Source organism: Rhinopithecus roxellana, chromosome 15 (genome assembly GCF_007565055.1).
Source record: "Rhinopithecus roxellana isolate Shanxi Qingling chromosome 15, ASM756505v1, whole genome shotgun sequence".
In the NCBI taxonomy this organism is placed as follows: Eukaryota; Metazoa; Chordata; class Mammalia; order Primates; family Cercopithecidae; genus Rhinopithecus; species Rhinopithecus roxellana.
In genome coordinates this window covers 1,435,479-1,448,763 of record NC_044563.1, presented here as the reverse complement: position 1 = coordinate 1,448,763, position 13,285 = coordinate 1,435,479, and the positions used below count along the sequence as shown (strand labels likewise).

The 13,285-nt window shown below is 55.1% G+C and overlaps 1 protein-coding gene across 3 annotated transcripts in view; it reads right to left on the bottom strand.

Moving 5' to 3' along the window:
* LSP1 (lymphocyte specific protein 1) overlaps positions 1 to 10,515 on the bottom strand; it is a 40,073-nt gene extending 29,558 nt beyond the window's left edge. For 2 of the 3 annotated variants that reach the window (XM_010382035.2, XM_030917572.1), the window contains exon 1: positions 10,285 to 10,515. In XM_010382035.2, coding sequence (XP_010380337.1) covers positions 10,285 to 10,337 — 53 coding nt within the window. In that variant the 5' untranslated portion in view covers positions 10,338 to 10,515. The remainder of the gene's footprint in view (positions 1 to 10,284) is intronic. The other variant, XM_010382037.2, reaches the window with a different exon arrangement.
* Between the last annotated feature and the right edge of the window lie 2,770 nt (positions 10,516 to 13,285).

Below are 13,285 nucleotides of genomic sequence, written 5' to 3'. Positions count from 1 at the left end.
TCACTCGGGGGAGGTGGGATGACCCAGGGTAGGTGAGATCACAGAGAAAGTGAGATCACCCAGGGGAGGTGAGATTACCTGGGGTGGGGGCGCCGTGAGCTTGTGCTTCATTTGTACCTCAACCTGCCTGTTTCCTCCTTGCCTCCTGTTTTGACTTCTGGAGGGAGTCCCGGCCACAGAGAGCCAGGAATGAAATGTGGCCAAGGCATATTTGAGTTCAGAAGAAGGAAGAATATTCCCACAGGGAAAAGAGCTACCTTGGAATGGCAGGACTTTCCTGTCACTAGAGAATGAGCATCTGTCAGAAATGCTGATGGATGGAAAGTGACAAAAACAGATATTTACATGTAGTGGCCAAGACTCAAGGTTTTACAACTAGGGCATGTCCTGTGAGGGACAATATGGGAGAGTATTTGATGTCAACTCCACTGTTATGTGTGTGCTCATCCATCCACCCACTCATCCATCCATCTCTCTGTCCGTCTCTCCATTCATCTATCAGTTAATCCATCCATTTTACCCATCCACCCACCCATCTATTCATCCATCCATTTATCCACTCATCCATTCATCCATCCATCCATCCATCCATCCATCCGTCCACCCATCCATTCACCCATCCATCCACTCATCAATCCATCCATCTATCCATCTATCCATCCATTCACTCATCCATCTATCCACCTATCCATCCATCCATTTACCCATCCATCCATCCATCCATCAATCCATCCATCCATCCATCCATCCATTCACTCATCGATCTAGCCACCTATCCATCCATTCATTTATCCATCCATCCATCCATCCATCCATCATCCATCCATTCACTCATCCATCTATCCACCTAGCCATCCATCCATTTACCCATCCATTCATCCATCCATCCAACCACTCATCTATTTATCTATCCATTATTCATCCATCCATCCATTCACCCATCCATTCACCCATCCATCCTTCTATATGAATGCCTGTATTTTCATGTATCATTTATCAATCATCAATTTCCAATGTATCTATTCATCCAATTATCTATATAAACATAATATATCCTTCTATTTAACCCATTCAGGCATCTATCCATATAACCATGTCCACCCCATCTATACATCTATTCATTGAACAAGTATCTGACATCCATCCATCGATCCTTCCATTCATTTACCTAAATGTCTTAGTACATAGAAAACACTTCACAGATGCATTCAGTAAGCCATCCATTTAGCCATCCATCCATTTATCTAAATGTCTAAATATGTAGAAAACACTTAGAAGCATTTAGCAAGCCATCTATCCATTTGGAACTTAACCACTCATTACATGCTAATTACTATTATCTACATGTTCACTCATCCATTTGTATGTCCATTTGTCCAGCCAGCCAAACAGTGAGCTATTTATCCTTCTTTAATGTATCTTTCTATATCCAAATGTTCTTCTTTTCTTATTTTCATTTATCTGTCCAAATATTCTATTTACCCATACCATCCATACATCCATTTATACATCTTTCTGACTATCCATCCATATGCCCATCTATCTTCTCACCTAGCGAGTCCCATTTCCAATTATACACACACATGTGTGTTTACCCTTCTGTACACGTGTGCCCATCAGTTTGTCTATTAAGTCATCTAAATGATTTAACACTTACAACAGTTACTGGAACATAGTCTGCCCATAATCAATGTTACTTATTATTTTCCACTCACCTATTCACTCAACCAACCAAACATCTATCCATTAATCTCTCCATTTACAAATTTGTATATGAGTCCATCTATCCATATATTTATCCATCCATCTGGCTGGCCGGCCGGCCGGCCATCCATCCATCCGTCGGTCTGTCCATCCATCCATCCATCCATCCATCCATCCATCCATCCATCCATCTCTCCATCCTTCCATATATTTATTCAATAAATTTGTACTGAACTCAGACACTTTGAAGGTGCTGGGAATTCAGCACTAACAAAGTCCCTACTCTCAGTGAGGATCATGTTTCATTTGGAACAAACACATAAATAAATAAATAAAGGTCAGATGATGGAAAATATAACAGAAAATATAAATCAGGGTAAAGACATATGGAGTTCTGGGGGGATTGATATTTTATGTGTGATAGCCTCATGGAAATAAGTAATTATTTCCTTGGATTTTTATATATGAAAGCCTCATGGAAAGAAGTAATTCTTTTCTTATTTAAAAAGAGATGAGAGAAATGGGAGGACATGTTCCAGGAAGACAGTGCAAAATTACTGATTTAGTAGTGTCTGCTCACACATCTGTCTTTCTAATCAGTTCATCTAGCACAGATTCAGTTGTCTACTGATTCATTATCTATCCATTTATCTTTCTACTCATCTCTTGTTATATCCGCCCATATATCCATCTATTCATCTATCTATTACCCATATCCATCCATATGTTTACCTCTCCTGACATCCTTCTATTAATCTTTCCAATCATTTATACGTCCATATTCCAGCCATCCACTCATCCACCCATCCATACTTCCATCTCATGTGTCCTTCCATCAATACATTCATTCATCCATCTATACACCCATTCATCCATCATCCATTCATCCATAAATCCACTTATCTTTTGTTTTGGCATATCTGCTCGCTTAGCTATTGGGCTGATGATCAGCCAATATACACAGGTACAACACAGTTGAATGTATGAATATAATCAGCACCCATTCTCATAGATTAATATTTGTACCACATGCTTTGTTAAATATTCTAAAAATCACATCTGCATTTATCTATCCACCCATCCATTCGTCCTTTCCTCCAAACATCCATATATACATACATATGTTCTTCTATCCATCAATCTATTTTTGTTCATCTGCTCATTTGTTCATCCATTAATCAATTACTAAATAATTCTTTCTTTTTATTTATACATGAGTTATATTCTATTTGTACATGAGTCCATCCACCCATTCATCCATCCACCCCCATCCATCTGCCCATCCATTCACCTGTCCATCTATCCACGCACCTATCCATCCACTCATCCCTCTATCCATCCACCCATCCATCCATCCATCCATCCATCCATCCATCCATCCATCCTTCAATTATCCATCCATCCATCATTCAATTATCCATCCATCCATCCATCCATCAACCCATCCATTCATCCATCCACCCATGCATCCATCCATCCATCATTCAATTATCCATCCATCAATTCATCCATCCATCCATCCATCCATCCATCCATCCATCCATCCATCCATTTGTTCCTACTTCCTATCACTCTTCATTCATCTTTCCATTCGTTCATACTGTTCTCCATAATTGATTCTTTTCTAATCTTTATTTTTCCTTTCTTACGTGACTAAGACATGGTTCACAAGCTCATGGCCCAAGAATAAAGCAGTCCACCATGGCCCAGGAGGCTGAGCACCTTGATAGAGCCTAAGCAGGGGCTACAGAGGTAGGGATCTGTCTTCTTATTGACACATTCTCATCATCCCTGACATATACTTGCAAATATGTGTTCACAGAGCAGCATCCCAGTGCAAGGTGCTTTGAACAAGCCGATGGGGACAGGGGAAGACGGGGTGGTGGCCTCAGTGGCTCCCGAGTGATCCCTGGTAGATAAATGTCTCTGATTTAAAGAGGAGGCAGCCTCCAAATGCTTGGAGCATGCATCTGTTCAGTGTGGCCCTCTGTCCAAGCAAGCACTGCTGACAGCAGAAGAATGGGCCAGAGCCATGAGTAGGGTCCAGGGTGGTGGGTGGTGGGTGGTGGGTAGTGGGTGCTGGGTGCTGGGAGCTGGGCGCTGGGGGCTAGGTGGTGAATGTTGGGTGCTGGGTGGTGGTGATGAAGCTCAGATGTTGGTTGGGACTGAGACTAGGAGAAAGGCTAAAGGATTGTTTCTAGATTCATCTGGAATGAATTGGCTAGATCCTTCCATCCCAAGTCCCATTGCTTTTCTGAGGAGAGGTACCCTGGAGAAGAGGAGGAGTCAGCCTTGCCTCAGAAACCAAACTGTCAAAAGTGTAATTTCCACCCAGGAAGGAGGAGCACAGGCACCTCTGAGATGAGGGGGACGTACTCTTCTCTGGAGCAGAAAGGAGCAATAGGTGATGTCCCACCTGCCAGGGGTGGAGCAGGACAGTGACCCATGTGCAACTTTGAACCCTCATCTGCAGCCCATGAGCAGCTGGAGATCGGGGGCTCTGGGAAGGGCACTGGGTATAGAACCCACCCCCTGCCCCAGTGGACAGGGCCTCTTGGACACCTCAGCCACTCTCCCCAAGCGTGTGGTGTGTGTAGAGGCCCCTGCATCTGCTCCCCTGCTCCCGGGGAAACTAGGAACCCAAGAGGGATGCTAGAACCCTTCATGCTGTTGAATGCCCTGCACAGAGCAGCCCTGCTCTAGGCTCCATGGTCAGGGGCCAGAGTGCCTGCCCCCTCCTGCCGGGGGATGCAGGTGACTCAAAGGCCCTCTCTGCCACAAACTCCCTTCCCTGACAACACACAAGCAGCTTGGAGGCAGTTAGCAGACGGAGTCTGGATAGGACTTGCCTGGCCCCAAGAAAGGGCCAGGGGCTTTCTTCCCTCCACCCCTGCTCAGCATCTCCCTCCTCCCTTATCTGCCTGTGTCTGGCACTGGCGGGGCTGTGCTGGGTGGTACATGACTAGGAGGTCTGACTTTCTCAACCGCCTAATTTCCTATCAACCCCACCCCCATGCAGCCCCTCGAACCTCTTTCCAGGTCCCTAGATGTTGGGGACTGGGTGGGGGCTGGGCTGGCTGGAGACAGTCTAACCCTGGGGAAGGCACCCTGCTGGGCTGCCCTCTGGCCGAGCCCCTCCAACCCGCTCGCCTCCCTCTCTTCTAAGTATCAATACATCCTCGTCCACAGCCAGGGCCTGGTTCTATCTGCCTCAGCGCATGCGGAAAGCCCTCTCCGATTGCCTTGTGGTCCTGGGTTGCCATCTCCCGGAAGGTCTTTAGTGGCCCCCAAAAAGATGCAGAGGACTGGGATTTGGGCGGGGCTGGGCTAGAGGGAAGTGGAGGATCTTGTTGGTGCAGCAGCGCCCAATCCCAGTTCTGCTTTTCCAGGAGGTCCCTTTGGTTGCATGCTGAGCTTTGGCCGTGAGCAGTGCTCGGGCGCTCTCAGGAGCCTTTGAGTCCAGTGGCTGGTGAGTGGTGTGAGGTCAGAGAGTCCCCGGGAAGGGCAGCCCAGTCCTGCTCCCTGCTGGTGCCTGCAGGTCTTGTGGGCCCTCAGCACCCGAACCCCACTGGGGCAAGGACTCTGGCCCCTCCCCAGGCAGGGAGCAGCCCTTGGACAACGCACTTGGCCCCTGTGAGCTTCGGTTTCCATCTGTGAAATGGGAAGCTCCGGGGACCTGCCTCACAGCTCTGGGGGATGAAACAAGAGGCTTGGTTTAAAAAGCATGGCAACAGTGGGGCGCGGTGGCTCATGCTTGTAATCTCAGGACTTTGGGAGGCTGAGGTGGGTGGATCACCTGAGGTCAGGAGTTCGAGACCAGCCTGGCCAACATGGTGAAACCCTTGTCTCTACTAAAAATACAAAAATTAGCGGGGGGCAGTGGCAGGTGCCTGTAATCCCAGCTACTCGGGAGGCTGAGGTGGGAGAATTGCTTGAACCTGGGAGGCGGAGTTTCCAGTGAGCCGAGGTGGTGCCACTGCACTCCAGCCTGGGCAACACAGCGAGACTCTGTCTCAAATAAATAAATAAATAAATAACTTGGCAAAGACTGGCATGGAGCAAGTGTTTGGTCTGAGTAGCTACATTCTGAGCGTGCAGATGGGGAAACTGAGGCCTCAGAGGGGTAGGGCCTACTCCTCCAGAAAGCACTCCTAGGCCTATAGCAGCTCATGCAAGACAAGCCCTGGGGCCTTGCAGCCCGTCCCCCTCCTTCTCCCCCAGCAGTGGGATCTCAGGGGCTGGGACTGCAAGGCAGAGCTCACACCCCCACCCTTCACCAGCCTGAGGACTCAGAGCGGGAGACCACTTGGCTGTTTCCACTGCCAACACCTTCCTCTTCTCTAGGGCTCACCCATCCGTCTGGCACCTTCTCAGGGAACTGAACAGGCTGGCCTGCAGGGTAGTGGAGGGGAGGCCCACCATCCTGCCACCCCAAGGTGCCACCTGCCAGGGCCTGTCCCAGCTGGACCACCTGGCCCCCAGACCCTCCTGGCACTGCCCTTCTGTGGCTACAGGATTGTTTTAGGAGACACAAGGGAACCAGGAAGGGGGCGGGGGAAGGAAGGATTCTGGCTTCCAGAATCAGCGGGGGTGGGGCCTGTGATGCTCCCATTTGTGCAAACAGCCCAGCTGGGTGTCAGCGGACAACAGCGCCTTCCAGCCCGAGAGGAAGAAGACATCCTTCTGCTTCCCTGGGAAACTTCCAGGTGCCTGAGACCCCTTGCCCAGGGCAGGAGGAAGGGGACCTCCCCAGGGATCCCGGGTCCAGACATCAGGTCTTGACCACAGGAAGGTGTAGGGAGGGAGCCCCAAGGCTTAGACCTCAATGCCAACCTCCCTCAGCAGCCCCTGTGGGGCCAAGGCTGGGGCTGAGGTGGCTTCCCCAACTGTCCCCAGCTCTGCCTTCTTTCCTGAGCAGCCATGGGCACTGCTGGGGGCTCTCAGGGCCGCCTGCCTCAGCTTGGAGCATTGTGCATCCTCCGGGTGGTGCCCGGCCCCTACTCGGAAGGAAGGTGGGCGGGAGGGCTGCCCAAGGGCCTGGCTGCCTGGGGGGTTCCATCCCGTGGGCTCCTGCTGCTCAGATGAAGGCTTCCCAGGGGCTGCCTGGGGCCTCCAGGTGGGTTCAGCCCCTTCCTCCTGTAGAATCTGGAGCTCTGAGGCTCTCCAGGGACAGAAGTCCAGAGAGGCCCCTCAGGTCGTCCCTCCCCTTCCCAACTCAGCTCAGCACATGGAGAAGTGAGGGAGGCTCTGATGGGCCAGGTGGGGCTGCAGGACTGGAGCTGTGCATGGCAGGTCCTGCCAGAGCCCTGGGCAGCAGCCTCCCACCGCGGGCTGGGCAAGCCTTTGAAGGTCTGCAGAGGGGCAGGGTGATTGGATGATGCTAGGAGGGGCACGTGCCAGGGCTCTGACACCTTCCAAAACTGGGAAGAGCTGGGAAAGCCGGTGGGATGCGAAGTGAGTTCAACCAGGCCAGGAGGGCCTGGCGTGGCCACCCAGAGGCATGGTCTTTGTCTGTAGCTGGTGAATGGTTCTTTGCGTGGGAGACACGGCCTGGTCATGCATGGGGAACAGACTGGGGGCAGGGTCATCCTGGTGGGGGCCTGGGTTGCACAGGGGCAGACTGAGAGAGCCGCCAGGGTGTCTGTGGGATGGCATGCGGGCAGGCAGACTTGCCTTCTAGGTGTGGGCATGGGATGGGAGCCCCAGGGCAGCTGGGCCAAGGACAGGCACTGCAGCCACATAAGCAGTGTGACCCCAGGGAGGGTGCACCCCTGCAGAGTTGGGTTCCGACATTTGGATATGTCGAACTCAAGGTCTGGAGGGTGTCCTGACCCTCCCTAGCTGTGGGCCGGGACTGCCTCGTTCTCATCGCCTCAAAGCCCCCAAGGCTGGGTAGTTTCTCAGTGTGGGGAGTCTTGCTCCTGGGGGCTATGGAGGGCAGGCGTCCCCCCAGCGTCACCAGGGAGTGCCCTCAGAGCCACAAGGGAGCTCTGTGAAATCCTCGTCCCTGCCCCCAAGGGACAAGGACAAGCTAGTGACTGTCAACTGGACAGCCAGGCGAGACAGGAGTGCCCCCGAGTGGAGGAACCGCAGTCCAGCCTGGCTGGCAGCTGAAGTGGAGCCTGGACCCCGCCCAGGGTCAGGGGACCTGCTCCGGCCTGAGGCCCGGTGGGAGAGGACAGTCCTGTCCTGGGGGCATCTGAAAGGCCACATCATGGAGGGGTGGTTCTGAGGAATTTGGCCCCATCCCGGGCAGTCTGAGGGGAGGGGCCACATCATGGGACAGTCTGAGGGGCTGGACCCACTTGTCCGGCTGGAGGGGCTTGGCCTGCCCTGGGCCTCGTGTGGGGGGCATGTCCTGAGACCGTCACAGCCTGGCATCCCTGGTGCCCTGTGAGATGCGTGGGGGGTTGTCTCATCTGCTTTTCTCCAGCCTCAGCCGAACCCGCCCAGCCTGGGCCTTCCTGGGGACTCCCGCAGGGGGCCTCCCAGGCCACACATCCCTGTCTGGGTGCAGGGGACTTCTGTCCCATCCTAGACAGGAAACTCCCCAGTTCCCTTAATCACCTTTTGAAATGAGAAGCCTACCCCGCACGGGCTCTCAGTTTCATTCTGAAAGGTCAGGTTTGGCTCCCCACCCCATGCAGTTTGGAGGGGCAGGGGATGTCCAAGGAGGGAGTCCAGGCTCTGCAGAGCTCAGGAGAACCATCGTTCTCCAGCTGGAGCTCCTGACAGCGCCGGCACAGGTGCAGCCCTGGCCTCCCGGGATCTGCACCAAGATGCCGCAGGATCATCTGTGCCTTGGCCATGGCCGCCCAACCCCCTACCCTGCCCGGCCCCGGGGATCAAGGCATTTGAGACAGCTGGGAGGGGGTGGCCAAGGATGAGGCCAAGGAGGAAGGCGGGGGTGCCCTAGCCCAGAGGCTCAAGTCCTACCCTTCTATGGGCATGAGGTGACCAGGAGCAGCACCTCGTCCAGGGCTGGGGGCGGAGCTGACAGGAGGGGCCGTTTTGGAGCCGACACAGCTGTTGTGCACCCAGCAGCCTGTCTCCCTGTGCACGGCCTGGGCAGGGCATCCTCCCACTTCTCCCTGGGGACAGGCACGGACATTCCGACCCAGCCCCCAGCCAGCCGCGGCCTCTGCTTAGCCTCCATTCCACTCACGGCACGCAGCGTCCCTTCAGCAGCCCCCGCACCTGTGTCCCAGTGGGATTTGGCAGCAAGAAGTCCAAGATGCAGACCCTTCACACACACCAGGCCCACGGCAATGTGACAGCTACCAAGGACACAGACACAGGACAGTGACTGCAACTGCCAACACAGCACAGGAGCTGGGGCCAGGACCCACTTTGTAGGAAGGCAGGGAGGTGGTCCTGCACCACCCTGGGTCGATTAGACAGGGACCCTCTGCCGTCAGCACCCAGGCAGAGCCTGGTAGCAGCCCTGGCTGCAGTTTTGGGGTATGTGAGCGTCACCCTGGGCCTCCTCTCAGGTCCATCCTGTGTGGCTTCGGGTGTCACGCCCTTTCTGTGACCTGGGCCCCAGCACCTTCCCTTCCGCACACCAGGCCACAGCCCCCGCTGGCCTGCTCCTAGGCTGGCCTCTATCCCCAGCACGGGCCATCCCTTGGCCATTAGCATGTTGCCCCTCTGCCCTTCAAAGCCCTGCCTGTCCCCGCACCCCACACCCTGAGCCCTCCCATCTCTTCTGGGACCTGCACCAGGGGCAACTCAGGTTCCCCTGGTGAGGCTTAGCTTCGATGCCTGGATGTCTGCTGGCCGGCAGCTCCCCCCTGCCAGGGAGCCCAGTTACCAGGCCCCTAGCCCTCTCCACCCACCCCAGCACAGGGCTGGATGCCCATTGGTACCACAGAGTACAGCTGCCCCCTAGGAGGCCTTTGGCTGTGGGGTTTTTCTGCCCAGCTCTGGCCTTAGTAGTCCCACACACAACCTCTGCCATGCCCCCTCATGTCCCCATCCCAACCAACACACGGTGGCTGGCACCCAGCACAGGCACCTGTCAGAATCCTGGGCCTTGTCCTTTACAGCAAGTCAGGGGCAGCTTTGGGTGTCCTGCCTGGTCTGCTGGACCCCAAGCTTGGCGGCCTCCAGACCCTCAAGGCAGGATAACCCCTCTCAGATTGTCCTGTGGGCAGGTGGCTGGGCCCCGGCCAGTTCCACCCCTCACAGAGCAGCTGCTCCCCAGCCCCCACCTCGCCTCTTCCCAAGCTAACAGGGCCCACAGTCCCCAGCTCCTCCCCAGCAGTCCAGGCCACGTCTTGGGGTCTCCCCGCTTCAGGCATCCACCATGGGCTTAGGATCCCACGTGCCTCCCCCAGTGAGTTCAGGGCACAGAGGCAGGCAGAAGAGGCCTCCACCCTTGTTATGAGACGGGGGTCCCGGCAAGACTTCCTGACACCTGTCTATGGGTCCCCAGTTTCCCCATTGGACATCCACGTTCTCTCATTGAGGAGCCCAGATTCCCCATCAGGCACCCCAGTTCTCCACCATCCAGGCAGCTCAAGGATTATGCACCCGTGGACACGGCACAGGGCGCTGGGTGTCGCCACAGACCCTTACCCCAGCAACTCTTCCCGCTCCTCGGCGCCTGGGTCACTCGAAGCCTCCGCCATCGGCCTGTAGTCTGGACCCCACAGGGTGCTGGCAGATTCCTGGAGTGGGTGTACGTGCTGTGGCTTTCAGCGCTTTCTGGGGCGGCCTCGGAGCCCCCACCCCCCGCTGGGTTTCACTTCCCCCTTCCGGCTGCAGGTTGAGGTTTGGAACCTATCTTGGCTTGGGTCAGGGTGTTGTTTTTTAATCTGTTGCTACAAGAGGAGAGGAAGAAAAAAAAAAAAAAAACCCAAACCACCTCTCAGGAAGCGTTAAGCAAGTTACAGGGGCCTGGGGGACAGAGACGGGGTGCAAGGGCCGAGATGGCCTCAGGCAGCTCATCAAGGCTGGGAGGGGCGGGGCATGCTGCCCGTGGTCCTCGCTAGTAGCTCTGGCCGCCAGGTTCACCTGTGAGTGGCTGGTTCTCCTGCAGCATCAGGGACAAGCACGTCCGTGATCCCATAAGCACCATGTGAGCGTCGTAGCCTCTTTGGGTGAAATCCCCAGAGGCCGGCTCTCCTACAGGTGCTCATGGAACTTGGTGGAATCTTTTCTCAAAGCCTGGGGTCATAGCCTTGAGCACCCCAAATGGCTGTGGGTTCCAGGTGGCTTTAGGGGCTGTGCCTGGGATGCCCCTGCATCCTACCCGTCAGGTGCCTTGCTCTGTCTTGGGTTCCCTGGCTGATGCCGAGCTGTTGGGCAGCTGCCTCGTCCCCCCGCTGCCCCTTGCTCTCCATGCTCTGGGCGCTGGAGTTGACCACCAGGCTGTAATGGGGGTGCCTCAGGGACCCTCCCAAGAGGCACAGGCAGGGCCAAGGGGAGGGATGGAGGCTGTTTCCAGCCCTCACTGCCCTCAGCTTCTGGGAGTGGCCACACAGCGGCTCCAGGGTCAGGAGGAGGCGTGACTGCGGGGGCCAGACCCCAAAAGCTGAGGCAGGGGAGGACTTAAGCTGGGCCGAAGTGGGGCAGTCACGGAGGTGGCGAAGGCTTCCCTGCTGGAAACCTCAGCCCAGGAGAAGGGGAGAAGGGAGCCCTGGCCAGTGGCTGGGCCTGAGAAATCCAACCAACAAGGATTTGCAGGGGTTCCCGAGGCAAAGAGGGGCTGGAAAGAGGCCAGGGGTCAGGAAGGCTCAGGGCAGAGAGTGTTGGCCCGTCAGGCTGGGCCCGAACCACGAGCCGCCTCCACGGGAGGCAGCGAGTCCCTCACCCACCAAACACCGCAAACACTGGCAGAGGCTTGCTCAGAGCCCCACGAGTGGAGGCACCAGAGGGATCTGTGGCCCAGACGATGGGCAGGGCTAGAACCAAGCCAGGCCCAGCGCCGTGGAGATGAATAGGCCATGCTTGTGCCTTCCCCATGCCTCCTCCCTGTGGGTCCCTAAGGGCCCCCAAGCCTCCCTTGCAGAGCAGCACATGGCACAGCCCTGCGGTTCTCACCATGCAGCCTCCCTCCTGAGGCCATCCTGAAACGTCTCCCCTCGGGGCGGTAGGGTCTCGCCTCCAGGTTGCAGCCATCCCGCTCACCCACCCGTCCAGGCACCGTGTCGGCAGGTGCAATGCCCATGTCCATCTGCCCTTGAGTTCCTTCCCCTGGCCTATAGAAGGGTAGCTCCAACCTCTTCACTGGGAGCTTCAGGAACCTTGCCAGGAAGAGAACAGGCAGATGGAGACTGGGGTCCACCCTGTCCTGCCCTCTATGGCCCGAAGGCTGGACTGGCTGCCTCACTTTTGGAGCTAGAGAAAAATGAGAATGCAGGACCCTGTGGTTCAAAATTAAGAATTTTGACCGGGTGCGGTGGCTCACGCCTGTAATCCCAGCACTTTGGGAGCCCGAGGCAGGTGTATCACTTGAGGTCAGGAGTTTGACACCAGCCTGGCCAACATAGTGAAATCCCGTCTCTACTAAAAATGCAAAAATTAGCCAGGCGTGGTGGCACATGCCTGTAATCCCAGCTACTCGGGAAGATGAAGTAGGAGAATTGCTTAAACCAGGGAGGCGGAGTTTGCAGTGAGCCAAGATCGTGCCAATGTGCTTCAGCCTGGGCAACAGATCTAGACTCCGTCTGAAACAAAACAAAACAAAACAAAATCAAAAACAAAAAAACCTTAAGAATTTCAAGAGGGAGACACAAAGCACAAAACCACACTCAGCCCCGGGTCCACAAAGCCACTTGGCCAGAGCGGGAGGCCCATAGACCCTGGAGCTGAAGGTTGGGGTGATGATCAGCCTGCCCTGGGGGCTTGGAGAGTGTGCCCTCCTCCCCTCTGCCTCCCCAACCCTGTTGGGGCTGAATCATGCTCCCCACAACATTCATATGGTGAAGTTCTAACCCTACCCCTAGCCCAGTCCCTCGGAGCATGACCGTGTTTGGAAGCAGAGTGCCTGCAGGTGTCATTAGCTGGATGAGGTCACGGTGGAGGAGGGTGGCCGCTCATCCAGTGTGACTGGTTTCCTTACAAAAAGAGGAAATGTGGGCCGGGCCCAGTGGCTCATGCCTGTAATCCCAGCACTTTGGGAGGCCGAGGCGGGCAGATCACGAGGTCAGGAGACAAGACCATCCTGGCTAACACAGTGAAACCCCATCTCTACTAAAAATACAAAAAAAAAAAAAAAAAAAAAAAAAAAAAAAATTAGGTGTGGTGGCAGGCGCCTGTAGTCCCAGCTACTCAGGAGGCTGAGACAGGAGAATGGCATGAACCTGGGAGGCGGAGGTTGCAATGAGCCGAGATCGTGCCACTGCGCTTCAGCCTGGGTGACAGAGCAAGACTCCATCTCAAAAAAAGAGGAAATATGGACATGGACACCCGTGGTGGGGAACTTCCCATGAGAAGACAGCAGAGATGAGGGTGAGGCATCCACAAGACAGTCATACCAAGGGGCACCAGGACCCCCAGCAGTGGGAGAGGCCTCGGGAGAACCAGCCCTGTCCACCCTGGGATCTCGAACTTCCAGAATGTGGGAGCTCGACAT